This window comes from Rhinolophus hipposideros (assembly GCF_964194185.1).
Source record: "Rhinolophus hipposideros genome assembly, chromosome: 15".
Lineage (NCBI taxonomy): Eukaryota > Metazoa > Chordata > Mammalia > Chiroptera > Rhinolophidae > Rhinolophus > Rhinolophus hipposideros.
In genome coordinates, this window is record NC_138061.1 from 30,205,321 (window position 1) to 30,227,772 (window position 22,452).

At 38.3% G+C, this 22,452-nt stretch overlaps 1 protein-coding gene across 2 annotated transcripts in view; it reads right to left on the minus strand.

Moving 5' to 3' along the window:
* TNKS2 (tankyrase 2) overlaps positions 1 to 13,979 on the minus strand; it is a 57,313-nt gene extending 43,334 nt beyond the window's left edge. For both annotated transcript variants that reach the window (XM_081073973.1, XM_081073974.1), the window contains exons 1-2: positions 13,507 to 13,979; positions 1,996 to 2,220 (exon numbers count right to left, since the gene is read on the minus strand). In XM_081073973.1, coding sequence (XP_080930099.1) covers positions 1,996 to 2,220; positions 13,507 to 13,696 — 415 coding nt within the window. In that variant the 5' untranslated portion in view covers positions 13,697 to 13,979. The remainder of the gene's footprint in view (positions 1 to 1,995; positions 2,221 to 13,506) is intronic.
* Positions 13,980 to 22,452: the final 8,473 nt, after the last annotated feature.

The following is a 22,452-nucleotide window of genomic DNA, read 5'->3' on the forward strand; positions in this document are numbered from 1 at the left end:
TCTAAAGCTATGGATAGCCCAGGAATAGGGATCTGTGGAATTAAAAGAAATAAATTTTTTTTAAAAAATCACACAATTCTTTAAAAAAAAAAAACTCTCTGTAGAGTTAACAAACCCCAAATCGAAACTGCTATATTATAACCCAAAGCATATTAAAAAGATCTGTGTTATACTCTGTATTGTTATTTGTTATATAAAGATATTCGGGCACACTCTATAAATAAGGAGCTGGGGAAAGAATGCAAATACCTGCAGAAAGGGAAGCCTAGCTCCCGTTCTTTAATCGGGTTAATATTCATTCTACTATTTGTAACAGTACTGTCCAACAGAAGTAAAATGTGAGGCATTAACATGACCCACATGTGTGATTTAAAATTTCTAGTAGCTACATTAAAAAAATAAACTGGTTAAATTAATTTTAACTCATTTTATTTAACCCAATATACCTAAAACACTATCATTTCAATATTTACACTTATACTGTAATCAATATAAAATTGAGATATTCGCATTCCTTTTTTTCAAATGAAGTCTTGGAAATCTGGTGTATTTTCCCCTCATAGCACATCTCAATTTGGAGTAGAATATTACCAGTCCTCAGCTACCATATTGGATAGTGCAGATCTGTAATCTTATTTGGAAAATCCCACATTATTTATATTTTTTATTTATATTATTTTTTAAAGGAGGGTGCAGTTCATAGTGGTCCATGTGGGAATTGGACCAGCAACCTTGGTATTATATGCACCACGCTCTAATCAACTGAGCTAACCAGCCGCCCCTGGAAAACCCTGCATTATTAAAGCTGTTTATATGTCCGAGATTCAGGAACCAGACAAGGATTCTGAACAGAAGGCAGTAGCAATATAACACATAGGACAGGAGAATTGCCCAGAGGTTACTAGGTAATTTATTTAGTATCTTTATAAATTACCTCATTTAAACTAAGCTGTTGACTTTGGTATAATCAGTGATTTGAGGTTTGGGGGACACACGAGGGAAATGTAAGTCCAACACAGAGCCTTTGGACTTTCCCTAGTGCACAGTATTGGTTTTTTACCAGCCTCAAGGATTTCAATTGTCCCTGATTTGCATCAGGCAATAGAACTAAGGTAGCAGGGTCCAAAATCCATGTTAGGTTCAAAAAAGTCAATACCAGGTTAATGAAAACTCTCAAATAAGCAGCCTTCTCACATATAATTTTCTGTCAATGATCAATCTGTCAGGCAAATCCTATCATATTTGTTAAAATATTCTAAATGACTCATAATTTTCCCTTCAAATGCTTCTTCAGTTATCCCGCCATTTCCATTCTCCTACAACAATCCTAGTTCATGCGCTCATCGTTTCTCATCCGGGTTACTGTCGTTTCCTAGCTAATCTCCCCAATGGCATCCATTCTATCAGCCCCCTACTAGATCACTCTTAACATATACTACTCTCATCGCACTGTTCTCTTTCCTAAAAATCTTCAATGATTCCACACAACCTACATTAGCAATATCAAGCTCCTTAACCTGGAATTCAAAGTTCTTTATAAACAAGTACCTGCATAGTACCTTTCTCCCACTACTTCCTGGAAAGACTCCTGGAAGGAGTGACTTAACTCCAGCCAACTCACTGTACTCATCATCTTCTAACACTACTGTTCACGTCTCCCAGGACTTTATCTGGTTCTTTGTGTGTCCTATCTCCCCAAAGAACCCAAATTTCTAGAAAACGGGAATCTTGTACTCTTATTCTCTAAAGAACTTAAGCCCACTACCATACACAAAAAGACTCTAAGCCCAGGAATAGGGATCTGTGGAATTAAAAGAAATAAATTTTTTTAAAAATTTAGATTTTTAAAAATAGTGGTTAGATTAAATCACAAAGTGTTCTTAAGTATTTAAACTCAGCCTGGCAGAATTTGATCACATTAACAAATGAAGCCAATTCAGGTTCAGAATAGTTACAAACAATTTCAAGAAAATTATGGAGAGCAAACAGTCTTACCGATGCAAACATCAATTTTTCCTTTAATTGCAGCTTCATGGAGAGGAGTGTAATTCCAATTATCACGAGCATTTGGGTCTGCACCATGTCGCAAAAGGAGATTGACTACTTCAGCATGACCAAAAGAGCATGCGTTATGTAGAGGAATAAGACCCCCATCATCACGAGCTTGGACATTTGCACCATTCTGAAGCAAATATTCAACTACATCCTTCCGCCCAAAGCCTAGAAGAAAACAAATTACCCACATTTAAATCCTCAAAAGAAAATATATCTAGTTAGAATCAATAAGTAGAAGCCATGCTAAAATGTTTCTGGATGGAAAATAGTAAGAGACTCAAAATTTCAAGAACTCATTGACGAAAAGGGGATCTGAAAAGTATCACTAACTTATCTTAAGGAGAAATCCAAAGGGTCTCTCCAATGCTTTAGGTAGTACTACTAACTTCAGAGAAAGGTTATAAAATAAGTGATTGAAAGCCTAAAGTTCAAACATTTCTCACTCTACCTACAATAGCATTTCTAATTGCAAATACAGAGTTCTACATATTTAGTGTACATTTTCAGATGTTCAAATTATGTAACTAACTCTTGCCAGAAACCCCTTCCCACATTTACCTTATAAAATGTTTCTACTAAACTGAGGGAATAGGGAGATATAAACAGAATATAATGTGCTTACAGTTTATCTTTGTCTAGTACTGAAAACACAAAGAAGTGATGGTAGGCAAAAGTGTAAATTAGGTGTCTTCAAAGGAGCCCCTACTTTGCACAACACAAGCAACTTCTTTCTAGGCAGGAGGCCTCCTTTGGAAACCCATGTCCTATGGTTCTGCTGCAACTTCCCCATATGAAAAAAATAGTCTGACAATTCATTTATACTGGTTTACAGATTAGTACCAATGAGCTTCAATCTCTTACCATTCCCACTAATAGCACTTAAAAACTTTTTATAGCTAACCGTGAAATGAAAAGGATTTCAGGCATATGTTAAAGCAGATAGGGAGGTTTACGTGTGTGTTGGGAGAGAAGGAAAGGACCTTCTCACTCATCTGAAATTTTGTCAGGATATTCTTAAACCCACCAAGCCTGGTAACTGAATGAGAAAGGTACAACCATTCCAAGGTGTATGCCTGGGGCTGGCCTGGTTGCAGTTTATGGAAGAGTTAGACGGTTGAAGAGATTAACTACATTCTTTGTTAGTTTAATATTGCTAGGCTCTGTCACAAAGACAGTATTTTTGCTTCTCCCTAGTCTCAAAGATCTAACAATTTAAGATGGTGAGGAACAATAAGAACCAGTAATTTCAATACAATAGCCACAAAAGAGGTATATATAAAAAGCTATTAGAGCTCAAAGAAGGGACTACCTAAATGGGAAGAAAGTGAAGAATAGGAAGGGTTATCCCAGAGGATATTCCTGCAATGACATCTGAGCTGAAGGCTTATGGAAAAACCATAGGATCATTAAGAGAATGAGGAAGAAGGAGATGAAAAAGGAAAGAATGCTGGAGTCTAAGCAGAAGAAACAAAATGTACACAGGCATGGAAGCATGAAAGAGCAAATCATTCGTGACAGCCAGTACACAGACTACCCAAGAAGGTAGATGTCAGGTGTTCTCTGTATCTATGACTTCGCTTTCTTTGCATTGTTTTTTTAAGATTCCACAGATAAGTGGTATCATACAATACTTATCTTTCTCTGACTTATTTAACTTAGCATAATGTCCTCAAGGTCCATCCATGTTGTTGCAAATGGCAAGATTTCATTCTTTTTTACAGCTGAATAACATTGATGTGTGTGTACTAAATTTTCTTTATCCATTTACTCGTCGATGTGACACTTAGGTTTCTTCCATGTCTCGGCTACTGTAAATCATGCTACAATAAACATGGGGGTGCAGGTATCTTTTCGAGTTAGTGTTTCCTAATTAAATTTTATATAAAATTCCAATATAAGTCATGTTCACTGCAAAAATAACCAATACCTGGTACATGGTTGGCATTCATAAAGATGCAACTATTCAATCTGAATCTTCCTCCTTCCCCTCACAAAGACCCAAAGGAAATTATCCCTATATTCCTGAGTCACAGTATAGCAAATACTCGTACAACACATCAGTGGTATTTGAAGGACAAACACCTATTTAACATTAAAAAACAAAAACACTATTCTACATCCTCCTTTTTAAAAATCTAATAGTATCCCAGAAATTAACTCCTATCAGTACATTTTTATTGGTTGGAAGTTATAACTAGCTCTTTTCTCATGGATTGGGAGGTTGTTTCTCATCTTTTGGTACTGTACATAATGTCACCAGGAGTAACTAAAGAGAGAGAAAATTGAAAGCATCTGGTGACTTCTTTAATTTGGGAAAAGGAGAAAAGGAATGGGAGTGACTATCAGATCTCTGAGATACAAAATAAAACAGGAAATTTTGTGGGATAAGAAGATTTGATTTTGCAAATGTTTAGTCTGAGGTGCCTGTGGAACAAACACCTAGTAAATAAAAGGTTCTGTGGATCTTGAACTCAAGAAACCAGTATGAGCTAGGAGCTAACATTTTGGAGTCGCGAACATAAAGATGGTATTTGAAGCCGTATGTGAAAATGAATGAACATGACTAGAGAGCACTAGTTTTCTACCTGTTTTGTTGAAAAAAGTGTACTTTCTGTCAAAGAGCAATCGCTTCTCACCTTACACTGTAGCTCTTTCTCACCTTCAAGGTCTTTGGTCTCTTCCCACCCCCCATCAATTCCCATCAAACCCCTCTCCGTTCCTAACAGTACGTAAGCATGTTCTATATCTTCCATTTCGTAAAAAAACATTTTCTTTGAATGCACACTTTTACTTCTCTCCTCCCCTGCATAACCGAATCTCTAAGTGTTGTCAGCAATTCTTCATCTCCTATTCATTCTTCTCCCAAATTCAATCTAGCATCTGCTTCTTCCTTACAACTGCTTTCATTAAAGTCACTTACAATCTCCATGTTGCCAAAGCTAAAGGACAATGTCTGTCCTCACTTGACTAGACCACTCAACAACATCCTGCAACTGACTACTCCCTCTTCCTTGAAATATCCTCTCCAAAGTTTTCATATCACACACTCCTGGTTTTCTTCCTGTTTCATCCATTCATTTAACAAATGAACAGGAAATATTTGCTATGTGACAGACACTTTTTTGGGTGCCTGGAACATACTAAAGAACGAAAGAGACCAAATCCCTGCCTCTGAGGAACTTCTATGGAAGTATGGGAGATGAGCAATAAATTTAAAAAATAAGTATATTAGAAGGTTGATTAGAAAAGGAGCAGGGTAAGAAAGGATCAGGGTGTATGTATGGGGGCGGGCTGTAAAGTTGAACAGGGAGGTCACCACAGGCGTTGTTGACACAGAGACATTTGATCGAAGACTTGAAAGAGCGGAAGTGAGCCTTACTGGCCAACAGTAATAAGGCCAGAGTGACAAGCTGAGTGAGAAAGAAAGAGGCAGCAAAGTAGGAAATGAGGTTAGAAGTAACAAGGGCCAGATAGAGAGGCTTGAGGACCACTGTAAGGACCATGGCTTTTTTACTCAGAGTTACTGCAGGGTTTTGTGATCAGTTAACATGATATGACTTAACATTTGAAAAGTACCCTCTGGCTGTTGTGTTGAGACTAGACTTAAGGGTGTTAAGGGTAAAGCAGATGAGAGATTATGGTGGTTTAGATTATAATCTGGTAACACTTGTCAGAGTAAGTGGCAGATTCTAGGTACTCTGAAGGTAGAGCCAGCATAATTTCGTAATGGACTGGATGTGTGGGGAGCGTAAGAGTGAGAAGGTGAAAGAGAGCAAGGACAAGAGAAGGGTCATGGATGACCCCAAAGTTTTGGACTAAGAAATGGAGGGGTGGAATTGGCATCAATTCAGATGGGCAAGACTGCAGACAAAATACGTTTGTGAAAGAAGATGAGTTCAAATTTTGGACATGGCCTATCTCTTTGAGGGCTTCTTGCTTCCTCCATCCAATTTCTAAATTCTGGGATTCCTCAAGACTCAGTTCTCTACCCTCTTTTCCCATCTTAAATGATCTCATCTACTCCTATGGCTTTCAGTATCACCTAGATATATAATCCCTAAATTTAAATCTCCAGCCTAGATTTTTCACCTGAATTCCAGACTGTTTTCCAGACATACCCACCGGGGTATCGGAAAGGCATCTCAAACTCAACATGTTCCCCAACTTCTCTTCATTTCCCCTGACATTTCCCTAGCCCAACCACCATTGTCTCCAGCCTGGACTATTGCAACAGTCTCCAAGCTGGGCCTCTCATTTCCAATTCTGAGCCTAGTGACCTTTTAAAAAACAATCATCATATCATACGCATTTAAAATAATTCATTGGCCTCCCACTGATGCTCTCAGAATAAAATTCAATGTGTTTACTGTGCCTACAAGACCCGCTGCACAATGTGACCCTTACCTACTTCTCTAACTTCATTTCCTACCATTCTTCCCTTTCTGAACTCGGACCCAGTTTTTTTTGCAGTCGGCAAGTGCCACGAGCTGACTTTTCCTCCCTTGCTCTGTGGATCTCTTCTACTCACTGTCTGACACGTTTAAATGTCACCACCTGGTCACCTGATCAGGAAGGCCATCACTGATCATCCTGCCTAACTACAGTAGTCCATTCTGCCCACCCACATCATTTCCTACCTTAACATTCTATTTATTTTCCCCTTTCTTCCCCACTAGAATGCCAAGGTCCAGAAAAACAGGGATTTTTGTCTTTACTGTTCACAGCGGTATCTTTTGACATGTGTTACAACTTGTAATTATTGTTTACTTATGTCCTGGACTCTTCATTTCCATAAAGGGCAGGAACCACGCGTCTATATTAGTTCATCATTACTTCCCCAGCGTCCTTCACACTATGTGGCACAGAGCAATTTGTTGGTATTTGCTGTATACATACGTGATGATATGAGAAAAGGAGACTGAGAAGTACGTAGTAGTACTTGAAAGAATTGCCCTGCAGAGGCTAAGAAGGAAAATTTCAAGGCGGGCAAGGCCAAATCTGTTGCCCTTATGCTCTGATTTCAATCTTCCTTATTCCTGCTGGGCACTGTTGATCATACTGTCCTCCCAAAGTAAGCCGTCTGGAATTGCCCCCAATCGAGGGTTCCACTATCCCAGCCACTCAGCACCCACCTGGAGGAAATGCTTTTAGAAAATACTTCTTCAATTGGAGAGTAAGAGAAAAGGAATCAGAACAAAGAAAGATTAGTAAAGATACCCCTTCCTTTGGAAAGTTATTTCATGTATCCAAGCACTTTTAGAACAAGGACCACTATTTCTTCAGTGGTACTCAATACATCTGAAGTAATCAAAATGGTGACTCACAGGCTAACTTCCCAAAAAAGGAGAGTGAGGTGGGCACAAAACTAGCTTTAGAAGAACATCTAGTTGTTTCAAGAGATAGTGTCAATTAAGAAGATACCCGTTCCAAAGGATTTGCAATCTAGCTGAAGAAAGGTCAAGTAGTAAGTAGCCTTTTGTCTAAATGTCATTGGGAAGAGAAGAACGATGCTTAAAACCAGAGTCAAAGAAGGACTCAATACTGATATTGACAATTCAGTATTATGACTAAATACTGAAATTCAAGTTTAAGCTGGGGAGGAGGTCCGGGTAGAAGAGTGAAGTGATTTTACCTAGATAGTCACTAACAGTACAAGACACAGATAACTTCCACTTCTCTAACTTTGTATCAGCGTGGATCCCTAGCCACGAAGACATCTGTCTGCAGACTGACGGCAGAAGCTGACATGTTTCTAAAGTCACATTGTAAGGACTATTACATATGAGCAGAGTTGCTACCCTGAGAGTAGATGAAGAGTCTGAGATTTGATTGTTTGAACCCACTTCTTGGCATAAAAGGAAATTACATAGAGGGGTCAGTATGCAGCTATTTAAAATTTTTAAATCTTCCACTGTTAAAAGTTTGGTGAAACCTTTAGATTCAAGATGCTTCCCAAACTGACGGCTAATCCATGATGAAATCCCCATTCTTATGGCCTCACGAATAGTTCAAAGCATCTTAAGTACGCATTTCTTGAAGAAAAAAATAGCTTTGCAGGGTATATTCTGATCATGTTCTCACTAGCCAGGTAGAACATGAATGGGCATATCCTTCGAGTCAATGCCAATCTCCATATCCTAAGGATCTCTTTACAAAAGGAATCAGAAGCCTAAAGTTAGTAGTCATGGCTGCTCAGGATATATTGTGGTTTATAATTATGGAAGAGCACTCATCTTCAAACACTGCTCTATGTGTGAAAATCCTGATGAAATCGTACACTGAGTTTGAATCCACTATATAGCACTGACAGTAAAACAAACAAGGCTTATTTGGAAAGTAAATTTGCTGATCAATAAACTGTGTCACTTAAGGGCAGATACTGTGTCCTGTTCATTTCTGTTCCCTGGCCAAGGCCAGTATCTAGCATATAGTAGGACTTAATATACATTAGTTTAGTGCATGTCTAACATTTTGTTGGCATAGTAAGCAAATGACCCACACAGAGAATATGGAGTTGATGATTCGTGATCACTAAGAAAAGCAGTCTATTCAACTTCTCTCGTCAGGTTTCAAGACTATCTAGGTACCATCAGTTTTAGCAGTTCCAGGAAATGTCTTGCCAACCATGACTATTGTTAACAGTATCATATTTTGCTGCTACACTGGAAACATCCATTCATCTGAATGGCTTCCAAAAAGCTGTAAAGCAGTGGAAGTCACTACAGAGAAATCAACTTAGACTTTTTAAGAAGTTTCCCTGAGAGCCACTGCCTCCTCTCTTTTGCAGTCCAAAAATAGGATAGGCCATTATGGTCCAATTGGTCCAATATGAAATGATAGTGATGTCTTGCCAATATAAAGGTAGGCTGGTGTCATACACAGCTATCAGAAGAAACCATTCAGAAGAAAACAGAAGAAACAGAAAATGTCAATTAAGTGGCATGAAACAGAGAAGGCTCCTCCTGCGTCTGGGAGATGGGATGGATAATCAAGCGGCCTTCAGCTTTGACTTACATAGCCAGGACTCCTGTCAGATTTTTCTGAAGGATGTTTTAAACTTCTCACTTACGAGGAACTTTAGTTAACAAAGATCGAGAAAAGGTATGCCCTACCCATATTTATTTAGAATGAGGAATACAAGGGAGAAGGTTTTGCCCAGTTCAACTTGGGACAGATATACCATCTGTTTGGTCAGAGTAGGAGAAACCTGGGAAAGGGTGCCCTGACCTCTGGGATGATGAAATTCTTGACAATCTGAATGGGGAACTACTGAAATAAGCATTCCAAACTTATTAAGTTATTGAAGAGGTAAGTTATTGAAGTCAATTGCTTACCTCTAAGTCCAGCAAGAACTGAGGAAAAAGGTGTAGCTAATATACTGGGAGATCTGCTAAGAAGGATGCTGAATTCTTAAATATACTGGTCTTTATCTGATACTGAGGTTTTCTACTGATGCAGGATTTAATCACCCCCCACAGTAAAAACCAACCCTGGAAACAAAAACCTACAGTTCTAGTCCTACATAAGTAATGGGGGTATATTTTGTGCACCTCCCATAATCATGATGTTGTTGTTGGCCTATAACCAAAAGAAGAAAATGCTATTGAATCGTTATTGGAGGTCTTTAATAATACCATTCTGGGAAAGGATTCGGATATCAACCACAAAAGTTATTACATCTTTGGGAGCTGAGCTGTTAAAACCTTCAATTGGGGGAATCATTCCACTTTTTTATATCAGTTAGATTTTGACCTATTGGTCCAATTGCCCACTCTATGCAGAAATCCTTTCCACAACATCTCTGAAAGATGCCAATCCAGCCACTGTTTGGATACTTCCAGCCAATTCTACAGCCGAACAGATTGTTAAAGGCAGTACGACTCCTTGTAACCTTCCATCTGCTGGCACTAGTTTTGATTGCTGAAGCCACAAGTCAAACCCACGCACTTTTCTACTGGACTGTCATCCACATTTGTGAAGACAGTAACATTGTCTAACCTTAGTCTTCTTTCATCTCTAGAATAAGTAACTCTAGTTTTTGTATCTGTTGCTTGTATAATACATTCCAGGTGCTCTAATTCTACTTCCCTCCTATGAATAATAAAAAAATCCCTCTTATATGCAATTCACACAATTGAATTTAACAACTGAAGCTCAGTCTGACTGGTCCAACGTACATGGATGGCTAAGTATCATACTACAAACACAGAACAGGAACTTAACAAATTACAAATACAAAACAAGTGTTACCTTGTTTAGCTAGAACTCTACACTACAAGCTTTTTCAACTTATCATTCTTTAAATATACTCACATATAAATCAATCATCTCTTTCCACCATTTCTATACCTAAATTCCTTGAACCTATTAAGTGATTTTACATATTTCTCTACTGAGTGATACTTCTCTGCACAACCCCTAAAATATTTAAGATTCTCAAGCCACGGAATTCTATTCTACCCCACGCCCAACCCCAGTTCTCAGATTCTAGAGAATGCTATGTATTTCTTTCTTTGGCTAATATGTACAATAAGAGGACTTTCTCCCCCAGTTTCTGTCCCTCTTCTTTATTTTTCAGAAGCACGTTCAGAGAAGCAGTCTCCTTTACTGAAATCTGCTATTTTCTAGGGAATTATCCTGTCAAGAATTTCAGATGCTATTGCTTTCAGCAAAATTAGAGCTGCAGCCTCCCTACCACCAACTTGCCTCTACAAGTTTTGTGATGTGTCACAAAAAAACCATTCATATCCTCTGTGTGTAGGGGAGAGTATGGGGAACAGGGAGCTGGCAGTGTGGTGATTGGGAGGAAACAACTCTTACCGTAAGAAATGACTTCTTAAAGCTTATTTACCTAGAAAATGTAATTCAGTCCAATAATAAAAAGCACCTAATAGAAGAAAAGTTCCAGTTTACGTTGAGTACTTTTTTCATTAAGAGAAGAATTCCTTTGGGGATGGCAATTGATTGTTCTTTTAATTGAATTAAATATTTTAGATGAAAAGACAGACACAATTTTTTCTAAACTGTTCTTCAATTATGATCCATTTTCCTTGGTCTGCATAGATCTTTCATTCTTGTTTCTTGGAAATCAAAACAAAAAGACAAAAACGTGCCACCCCCCTCAAGAAAACCTCAAAACTTTAATTGGCTAAAAAAAGGGAAGTTCTCCCCCCCATAGCTTATTCTACAATGTACAAACACAAGAAACTGCTTAGTCAAGCAGCTATACAGTTCTACTACCTACACTGAGCTTCCAGTGGCACATTTAGATGCACATTGACATGACTGAGAACTCACTACCTACAAAAGGTATTATGAAATGTATTCTCCATATACTAAGAGAAAATGCAGCTGGATGCATTTATTTAAAAATTAAGAAAACATCTCTCTCATTAATCTAATAATTTAGATTGAATTTATAACGCTAATTAACAATAAGTTTTTTTGGTGTGATTTGGCATTTGCAACTTCTACACAATTTTTTGGTAACTTTAAATTTTTTCTTAATTTTTAAATTTAAAGATTTTTCATTAACAGCTGACATACAATATTATATTAGTTTGAGATGTACAACATAGTGAGCCAACATTTATACAAGTTACAAAGTTACATGCCTAGGTTTAAATACAGGGCTTTAAAGCTTTGGTTTAATGTAGACCATTAGTAATTTTTATTTTATTACTCTTTTTATACCTTAAATTCTTAATCTTATAACCTGTACCTCAGAATATAGGTAAACTGTTGAGGGGTGGGTTTGCTTGTAAAGTTTTTTCTATTTTAGTTTGAACAAACCACATGAAATCTATGTAGAAAGTACTTTGATGTAGGGATAGAATTGAGGATCGGATGGTGGAGGAGGAACAAAATCAGTAAGAAGCTAGTCCCATAATCTTAAACCTCTAAATATTACTATTTTCAGATACGAACTCATTAATACACCAAATTCTTGAAAGGTAACAACTAAGATCTTCCTTGGTTATTTTTATCCCACAGATCAAGTGAACAGAATCTAAGTATAAGTAACACTACCCTTTGGATTACATATCAGTTGGTTATGACAATCGGCCAAATCAGTTGTTTAAATGTTGACTACATGGTCAAACTGGAAATCCAAATTGGCGAGGAAAGGCAGCACCCAACACTAAAATTTTAGGCAAAATGGCTGAACAAGATATGACTTCAGTGTTCTCCCCTTTCTGCTGTCCAGAGTCTGTTTCTAGTTCTCCTTCCACCATCCCTCAAACCTTCTCCTTTTAAAAAGGCTCCCCAGTGGGAACCCAACAAAGTTGTAATTGATCAAGAAAGCATACCTCCTAAGAGTATTTACATTTTAAAACAGGGACAGGTTAAAGCAAACAAATCTCTAGCTGGTAGAAAATGTAAAAGCAATGTCTGTGAACAGGGAGATCTTTCTTATACTCCTCTGCTCATCATTCCTACTCCAAAGAATGGAGTGCTTTAAGACACATCCTGCTTTTTTAAAAAAAAAAGTATTTTAAACAATCATGTAATACACGAAATACAACAGCAGGGCTATCATAAGTATGAGAACCTACTCTCGTTTTCAATCATGCATGGCTCACTTGACAGAGATAGTCATCATCTTTTCTCAAAGTGAAAAGTGTAAGTGCTTTATAGAAATAAGTTGTCTCATTTCTAGTTCTTTTAAATTCAATAAAATTTAATATGCTTATCTCATAAAGTGAACCTAGTAAATATTAAAAGTAATTCAAATGACCTAAATCTCAGAACGAGGTGAGGTTAGTCCCAATTTTAATTCCAGATCCTAGCTAAAGTACCTGCACCATCTTTCCTTGCTTCCTACTCCTTTCCATCCCAACTTGTGCGTGTGGCAGAGACAACCAGCCCGCACCCAGCCTAAGTCAGATCTCAGTTCTCCCAAACTTGACAATTTCTAGTTCTAGTCTCTCCAGAAAGGTGGTAATGACTGACTACCTAGATAAACCCATTCAGGCAAATGTGTCAACAATGCTCAATGAAGCTACTCCTTCTAAATTACATCTTTGCATTTTACAAAGGCCTTTGAGACCTTACCCCAGAAGATTGAGGAGTTGTAGTGGAACTTGCAAGAACGACAGATTTGGGACAACTGGCCTTTCAAATCACAATGTCTACTACGTCCCCTACTCTTTCTCGAGTGCAGAGGCCTTTTAGGGTAGCAAGACCGGAAGTTGATACAGGTATTGTTTATACAAAACAAAGCCAAAAAAAAAAAAACACACCCCTCCAGTAAGTGCGGCGCGCTGCCCCACGGTCCCTGGCCCGATCTCCCCAAGTCCCCCCTGGACGAGGGCGAAAAGAGCAGGACCCGGAGTCCCGGTCCCAGTGCTAAAGGCCGGGTCGGAGGAGCACCACGTTTGTTTCGAGGCTGCGAGCCCGAGTGCACAGGTGGGGGTCGGGCGCGAGTCGAGGCGGCGCCGTCCCGGTTACCTGCGGCGAAGTGCAACGGGGTGGATTTCCTGCCCGCCGTGTCGCGGCTGTTCACCTTCTCTGGCGTCACCAGCCTCTTGACTCGCTCCACGTCCCCGTTGCGGCACGCCTCGAACAGCTCGCGGGCGGCCGGTTCCACGGCCTCGGCCGCCGCGCCCGCGCCCCCGCCGGCGCAGCGGCGGCCCGACATGATCCTGGCCGCCGCCGCAGCCAGCAGCAGCGCCAGCAACGGCAGTAGGAGCCCCGGCCCCGCGAGCAGGAGGGCGAGGCCCCCCGGAGGAGACGCGCTCAGGGCCCGGGCCGCTCGGTTCCCTAATGTCACCGGGCTCGGCGCAGTCCCATGGCCGCGCCGCCACGCGCCCCCAGCCCGGCCCCGGGAACCCCGGCTGCCCCGCGGCGGCGGAGGCAGCGCGAACGAGCCGCTCGAGCCCCGAAGCGATGCGACGGCGGAAGCTGGCAAGGCCCCTCCTGCCAGCTCCGCGGAGTCCTGGGAACACACGTGACGACGTGCCGTGCGCGCGCAGGGGTTGGAGACGGGCCGGGAGGGTTTCCGCGAGCTGGGCCGCGCGGAGGGGTTTGTGGGAAATGTGAAGCGAGAGCCTGTGGCAACCGGAGGAGAAGGGGCTTCGTCCCACCGCCATTTTTGTGGTGGGTTTTGCTGAAGTCGGGAGTTTCTGCTTACTGTCTTTTAAAAAAGATTTCTCGAGCTAAATTGCCTTACTGTTATTATACCGAAAAGAGCCCTTGAAAGTTCCCCCCCCGCCCCGATCTTGCATATTATTTTGGAATTCTTAGTGTGGGAAATTCCATTTCTTTTAAGTTTCCACGATCCTCTTTTCCTGGGGGATTGCTTTTCTGTTTTGTGTCTTCCTTTCCCCCACAACTGCTATTTTGTTGTTTCTTGTAAGCCACGTCTCTGAAATGAATGAGTTGCTGTCCACTGGATGGGAAGTTTGGGTGAACTGCCCCAAGATGACCTAGAGGAAGTTCAGAAAGCAATGAAAGTTTTTTCCAATTCTAAATAATTGAGAGGGATGGCTCTGATTAATTACTCTTTCGATAGTGTACTGGCTCAGGACTAAAGGGTCCATGTGTAAATCAGTATTTTGCTGACTTGGCTGATACCTGGGATAAAGTTGAATGAGTTGCACACACACACATTTTTTTTTTTAATCATAGGCGCAAGATAAAATTTTCACGTTTAAGATAATGCTATAGCCGTTTTTGATCCTTCCCTCTTCCGTTCCCTGGACTCCAGAAACTTGAAAATGATGCATGTTGAGCTTTGGCAAGCTGGCAGGCAGCGTTTTACCCCTTTTGCCTTAATTTGTTAACCTGCCTTTCAGGAACTTCAGTTTTTGTTTGAAAATGTTCACTATTATGCTAACAGGTAGAGGATGTAGACTTTGGGGAGCATTTTTATAAATGTAAATTTTGAAAATATATGTTCATAATATATTTAGTATAGATTTAGATTATGTGGCATATTAATAAAATGAATATCCATGCACACACACAAGATCTAGAACACAGCCATTGCTATTGCATCTTTTTCATCCCCATTTCATCCAGTTGCCAAATATATTCCCAATTTTATTCCGTTTACTAATTTGTATTTTAATCCCTTCTCCTGTGTGTACATCTCAACAATGTATTGTTCAGTGTCAATGTATTGTTCAATGTATTGTTTTTGAACTTTATAAAAATACCAGTCCTTGTAATCTTTTTCACTTAAGATGATTGTAAGACTCATGCATTCATTTTCACTGCTGTATAGATTTGCCTTGTATGACTATACCATACATTTACAGTTCTACTGGCCATTTGGTTTGTTTCCAATTTTTCATTGTTGTGAACAGTAGTGCTATGAACATCCTTGTACATTCTCCTGATGCACATGTATAAAAATTTAACATGAGATTGTCGACTGATGGTTGTTGGTGTCAAGTCAACGCCAGTAGGAATCCCCAATTTGGGATGATATGAAGAAGGAAACTTTATTCGGTGCAAACAGCTCAATTGTGATACAACATGGCTGTGGAACAGCTCAATAAAGTTATTATAGCTCAGTTATGAAGCAACATGGCTGTAGAATAGCATGGCTGTGAGGTGGCTCTGGGAGGAGCTGGCCCTTGAGCAAGGGCCCTCAGGCTAGACAGTGCTGCTGTGTTCTGGTCTGCTACACCTGCTCTAGTCTGCTGTGGTCCGCTCCAGTCCGTTCTGCTCTGCCTGCTTTGTTCCTTGATGGTCTTTGGTGTTTCAGGTACAACCAGGAAATGCAGTCTTCAGTCTTCAGTGGAAAGGAAAAGTGCGCTCTTTGAGCCATAGGGCAGCTGACATATATACCGTGTTTCCCCAAAAATAAGACCTAGCCAGACAATCAGCTCCAATGCGTCTTTGGGAGCAAAAATTAATATAAGACTTGGTATTATATTATACCCACTCTTATAGTAAAATAAGACCGGGTCTTATATTAATTTTTGCTCCAAAAGATGCATTAGAGCTGATAGTTCAGCTAGGTCTTATTTTCCGGGAAACCCCGTACAGAAGTGCTCACCCCTGGTCCCTGAATTGGTCCATCCTCATGCAAATGAGGACTCCATATCCTCACAGTTTAATTGATCCAAAAAGCACTGTCCTGATTGGTTTGAATAGAGGTGCTCTAATTGGTTGGTGAAGATGCTATTGGTGATCTAGCTGTGCAGCTCCGATTGGACAGGGAAAGTCTTAGTTCTATTGGTTGAAATACAATTCCAGGAGCTCCTTTATAAGGGTTGGCTCAGATGGCAGGAACACAGTGCAGGCAGGCAGTTCAGTGTGTGGAAAGTAGGCATTTCAGTGCAGGCTTCTTGAAGCACAGCTTACATGAGAGGCCCCTGTTTAGTAATGACTGCTAGGCTCTATTTACAGAGCCCTTCTTGACAGGTACATTTATTCTTGGGGTCAACAGAGGCTTTCAAATTTTTTGACCACTACCCATAGTATAAGAAATGCAATTGGTGTCTTCAACTGGTAAATACACATATGTAAAACAAAAGTTTCACAAAATAATAAAGCAATATTCACCGCTGCAATATTTAAAGAAAGCTAGTTATGACTCAGTAAATGGATTACAGAACTCACAAATAAGTGGTGAACCGAGGTTTGAAAAACACTGCAGGAATGGAGTACTTAGAAGTGTAATAGCTGAGTCATAGGGATCATGAATGTTCATTTTACAAGGAAATGCCAAATTGTTTTTCAAAGAGATTGTTAATAATGTACGTGCCTACCAGCAGTGTGTAGTTTTACTTTTTTTTTTTTTTTTAAATATCTCGGTATGTGTTTAAGAAATTCTCCCTTACCCTAAAGTGGTAAAGATATTTTCATTAATTACTGAGGAATTTTCTTTGCTTCAATTTTGAATAAAATTTGTTTTCAACATGGCTTATTAGTTGTATGTTTGTTTTTAATTTTGTGTATTTTTCTCATTTGTTTCTTGACAAAGTAGCTCAATGACAAGATCTCTTAATTCAAATTCTTATTTTGCCACAGGGCACACTAATTACTATACAGTTGGGATTTAGAGACCATTATATACCTGATTTAAAAAATGAGAAACTCTCTTAGCAATCTAACTTCTTGAGCATAACCAATAGTTTCACTGATGGGAAAGCTCTAATACTCCACAGTTAGGACTTCTACTTTTAGCCTGATAGGATAACTTATGGCAGGAAAATGCATTCTTTAAGAATAACTAGAGAAGTTGGATTAAAAAAAAAATCTATGCACATTGGGAAACTGCTAAGGCAACTTAGAATTTGAGAGGTCAAGATTCTGGAGAGGGGAAACCCATAAAAAGTTGAACTAACATTCCACAGCCATATTTTTCCATGGGGAATTTCACAATTCTGTGCTCAAGGGATGTGGCTGAAAACCCAATTAAAGTCTTCAGCAAAGGACTGCTGCTGAAAGGCAGAGAAACCTAGAGCATTTGGAAATCCTGTAGGTCTAGAGAGAGATAAATTGGAAGCTGGAAGAGCAGAAAACAGCCCAATTGGCCAGGTATTTTGTTTGTTTGTTTGTTTGAATCATTTTGCTGAATTCTGAAGCTGTGTATGGCAGGAGGCTAAGACATTAGGCAGAAAGTTTCTGAAAGGCAGAGTGCAGTTTTTTGCTGTCTCAGTCTACTAAGCAGTCACAGATTAGAGTTCAAGACAGGTCATAGAGAAGGGGCCCTGGGAAACTACCCAGGCTTTTAGTTGGAATTTTGCAGGCTGTGCTCTATGATGAGCGTGATGAAGAGACAGGAAGAGCTTTAGTAAAACTTCAGCCTAACCTTGAGTCAACTCATTCCCTGATTGGATTAAGGTGATCAACTCTAACTCTACCTGTCTAGCAGAGGAAATGGGAATTCTCTCTGGAGATTCCTTCATCATCCAGAGCTTCTACAATTTTTCAACACAATATCTAAATGTCAATCAAAGAGAGTCAGGCATACCAAGAAATAGGACATAATGACCAAAAACATAAGAAAAAAAACTAGGAAATTCATAATTATAAATTTCAATCCAAATTTTAAATATAATTGTGATGAATATATTCAAGAACATATAGAAAAAGGAGAAAATAGATTAAGAAAAACAGAATTACGCCAGAGACAAATGGGACGTAGAAAATAGGTCTAACATACAAGTAATGAGATTTTCAGCAGATTAGGAGAAAAAGGGGGTTGCAGATGCTTCAAGATGGAAAAAAAAATGTAGAAAAAAGGGCAATGAAAAAGCTAAATATATAGGTAAAAATTAATGGATTTTGACTGTATGAAAGAACAGTAATGTTCATGACACACACCAACAGAATGGACCTTCATTTCAAATGCATGAGGAACATTTATCAGAATTGACCTTGACCATACGCTGGGTCATAAAGCATGCCTCATCAAAATTTCAAAGGCTTGAAATCATACAGAATGTATTCTCTGACCATAATGAATCAATCTAGTTAGAAATCAAAAGCTGTTAACTAGAAAACCCTCCAATGTTAGAAACTTAAGCAATGTAATTCTAAAGAAGTTGTCACTCAAATAAGAAATCACCAAGGAAACTGACAAATAACAAAACCTGTGAAGGGAGGAAACAATCTCACTGGTGATCAGAGTAGGAACTGTAGCATATGATAAATTCTACTCAATAGATCATATTTTAACTTAAAAATACCTTTATCACCTGGGAAAAAGATGCAAAACAAATGCCAACACTAAATAGCAATCGTCAGTCTCTTCTCCCAAATACTAAACATTAAATTTGTACAATCAATAAGTACTTTTTCACTGAGAATGTGAACAACAATTACAAAGAGATAACTTTTATATGTCTTTCAGACTTTCTCCTGGGTGAAACTCCGTATTTATTTAAAAAATTTTTCAGATGTTGTTCAAGGCTGCAAAACTGCAATGAGTAGGAAGTCCTGGAGCTCCAATGCACAGTATAGTGAATATAGATGACAATATTATATTGTAATCATCAAACTTGCTAAAAGACTAGAACTTTATTATTCTAGCCGCTAAAAGGAAATGATAATTATGTAACATGATAGAGGTGCTAATTATCATTGCAATGGCAATCACATTACAATATGTAAATGTAACAAATTAACATGTTGTATACCTTAATTTACACAATGTTATAAGTCAAATATATTTCAAGAAAAAAAAGAAAAATTTCAACCTGAAACAAAATTTCTATTTTTTAAAAAGCACATTACATTTTTAACATTTATTGACTTTTTCCAAAGTGGCGACTGAAAAATGGAATCATAGATTGAAGCTTAAGTCTACTAAATGGCTGCATATATACTTAATCTCTGTAAAAGATAGGCTTTAAAACCTGTGAATTGCCACAAGCTGGCATAGTTCTTACAGTCTTGGTAAAGACAGCCATCTAGTGGAAATAGTTCACTGATTTTTAGACTGGCAAAATGAATATGAACATTCGGCTCAACTGCAAACCACAATGCTGGTTTAAGGCTTAAAAAGAAATATTTAAAAAATGTATCTAGTATTCAGATACTTCCTTACTTTATGTCCAGGTCTGGAAGTGAAATGAGGGGACAAGTTGTGGGGTAGAGAGAGAAACTGGTGCTTTGTACACAGTCCAGGGAATAGAGTGCCATTAGAATAGAGAGAGCACTGGATTCAAATAGGCATTGCTTTGTGTTGCGTTGAATGCCCTCAAGGAGGCAGGAAGAAGACAATTTTGTGGGATGTTTAAGGAAGGTTCGTAATGATAGCTGAACAACTAGCACCTAGTTGTGTCATAGGAAGTTAGTTAGCCATCAACCCAGAGTTCAGGATAAGTATTGCTTTAAGTTGATGGTTTAAATAACTAAAACATTGCACTATACCAAACACACTCAAAAGGCTCCAGTTCTGAGAAGCAATGGTGTAAAGCAGAGTGAATTGGGAGTGAGAAGATCTGAATTAGGTCTGCCCACAATGCATATAGTTTATATGATTCTGTTCATTTAACTTATCCAAATTACAGTTTTTTTTGTATATAAATATAGTACAGTACAGTAATAACACCCATTCCCATGACTGATATCTAGGAAGAGAATGACTCTCCTTTGCGTCCTTGGATGCTAGTGAAACAGTATTATCCAGAGGCACAGAGCAAACCACTCTCTTCTCATACTTACCATCAATTAATCTGTTTCTGTAAATTTTGATGTCCATGGACCCCTTAATGAATTTTTAGAGCATATGCAATTCACCAATTTTCGGTTTAAAACTATGAGCATTAAAAAATAAAGCATATTAAAATTGTTAATAATCATCTCTGACAGATTTGATCATGGATGGTCTGAACTGTAGGTCAGATTTTATGCAAATGTTTTCTTTCCTTTTTATTGTCTTCTAAATTAGAAAATGCTAATTCACAACTGTAAGTCATCAGAAGTGGGAATGAATGTCTGCAGACTTTGTCAGATAGTTTTGGATGTTAGGATTGAATATAGATCCAAAAGTGTTGGAGGGATTTTTCTCTGAACAGCACATTTGGTTCTCTTCTTGCTCAGACGCTAATGTTTCAAATGTTTCAAACATTTGGATGTCTAATAACATACTCTTTGGATGTCTGTGGCTCTAAGAAATGTTTCTCGATAATTCTGTTGTAGCATCTTGTTGTAATGTTAAAATTGCCCAGTAATATACCATAGATTATTTTCTTTGAAGAGTATTGAGAAGTTGGCAAAGCGAAATTCTTGGCTTCTGAATCATTTTCACTACAATTCGGTTTTCTCATGAAATCTTAGTATTATTATTTTAAAACCGCAATTACTTTTGCACCAATCTAATACTTTAACCTCAGCCTTATAAATATCATGATATTTTTACCTTAAAACAAAAGGTTTTGGCTACTCAAGATACTAGGTATATTTCTGAGATACACAGCTTAAGGAAGCCATTTGACATTTAAAAAATGGTCTTTACAGCATGATCAGAATAGATCATTCTATTCAGAATGGATAGAATAACATTGCATTCTCAGTCTTCATTTTAAACACTTGTGTGATCAGCTGGCACACTTCAGCATGAAAAAGAAAAAGACAGTTTTACTCTTTTTTAAAAATTTCTTCTCCTTGCAAACTTATTTAACCTTGATCATTCTCACAATTGTCGCTGAATCTTTCACACTGAGTGAAGACCAGGTAGTATATGGAGGTAGCTGACTGTGCCCTGTAACTGATAACAGCAGCCTGTAGATTAGCTTTTAGGTGTCACCTCCTTTATTTGCTTGGCAGCACATGCCTTCCTCTGCTGGCATTTCATCACTGTTAAACCCACTATATATTTTCCATCTCACATCACAAACTCAGAAAATAATTGTTAACCATACTCTTCCCCGGTAGCATGCGTTTTCAGTGATACACACATAAAGCCATCAGATGGATCTCTATCATTGAATAGACATGTATGTAACATATAATACATATAATTATGTACATAATTATCTAAAATAATGTTAAGAGGTCATTCATAATTTCAGGCGTTTCAAGCAACTATACAATGAAGTAGCTTCTAACATGGATAAATGACAGTGATTGCCTTCCACATCTATATTCTAGATATTCAGAATTCAATGATATTATTTGATAAAGAAATTTTGCTAGTAGCTCATAATTTCTTTCTAAGAGAAAAGCATCAATTTTATTGATTATGGCTCTTATTACAAACTTCTTATCAATACTCTAACTTACACATGCTTTTACTACAAGGAATGAAATTTTGAATAATGCCTCTGTAAATGTTGGCTTTTTTTTTTTTTTTTTTTGCCTTTAGCAACCAAAATTCTTCATTTTAAGACTGGGAAGCATTATTTTGTGCATATTTGGCGAGATCATGGTGCTTAATTGAAAATAACCCTAATGTTTCAATGTCATGAACTATTTGACAAATTTCCATAACAGATAATGCTCTGGAGACTAAGAAAAAATGGATTGTCAGTTCTCAAAAATCTTATATTAAGATAGAAATTATTATACTTAGTTGTACTTTTCTTTTGAAGTTTTCGTATGAAATAATCATACTCAGAGATGTCTCTAAACCAATTCTAGTTCTGTATTAACTCTATAGATTTGTGGCATGAATCTTGATGATAACATTCTGTTATAATTTTTATTACTATTTGTATTTCTTGATGAATCACTGTGGAGCTTTGATACATGTAAAGTTTGCGAACTCATCCTAGAAAAAGTGTTACATACCTCATTGCTGAATATCACTATAGTCACCTTCAAAGTACTCCCACTGGGAAGCTATGCACTGAGCCCAGCGCCAAGTCCACCCTTCAAAGCAATGTTGGAACTCTTTTTCTGGAATGGCCATCAGAGCTGTTGTATTACCCTTGATGTCCTGAATGTCATCAAAATGTCTTTCTTTCTATATTTCCTTTATCTTTGGGTAAA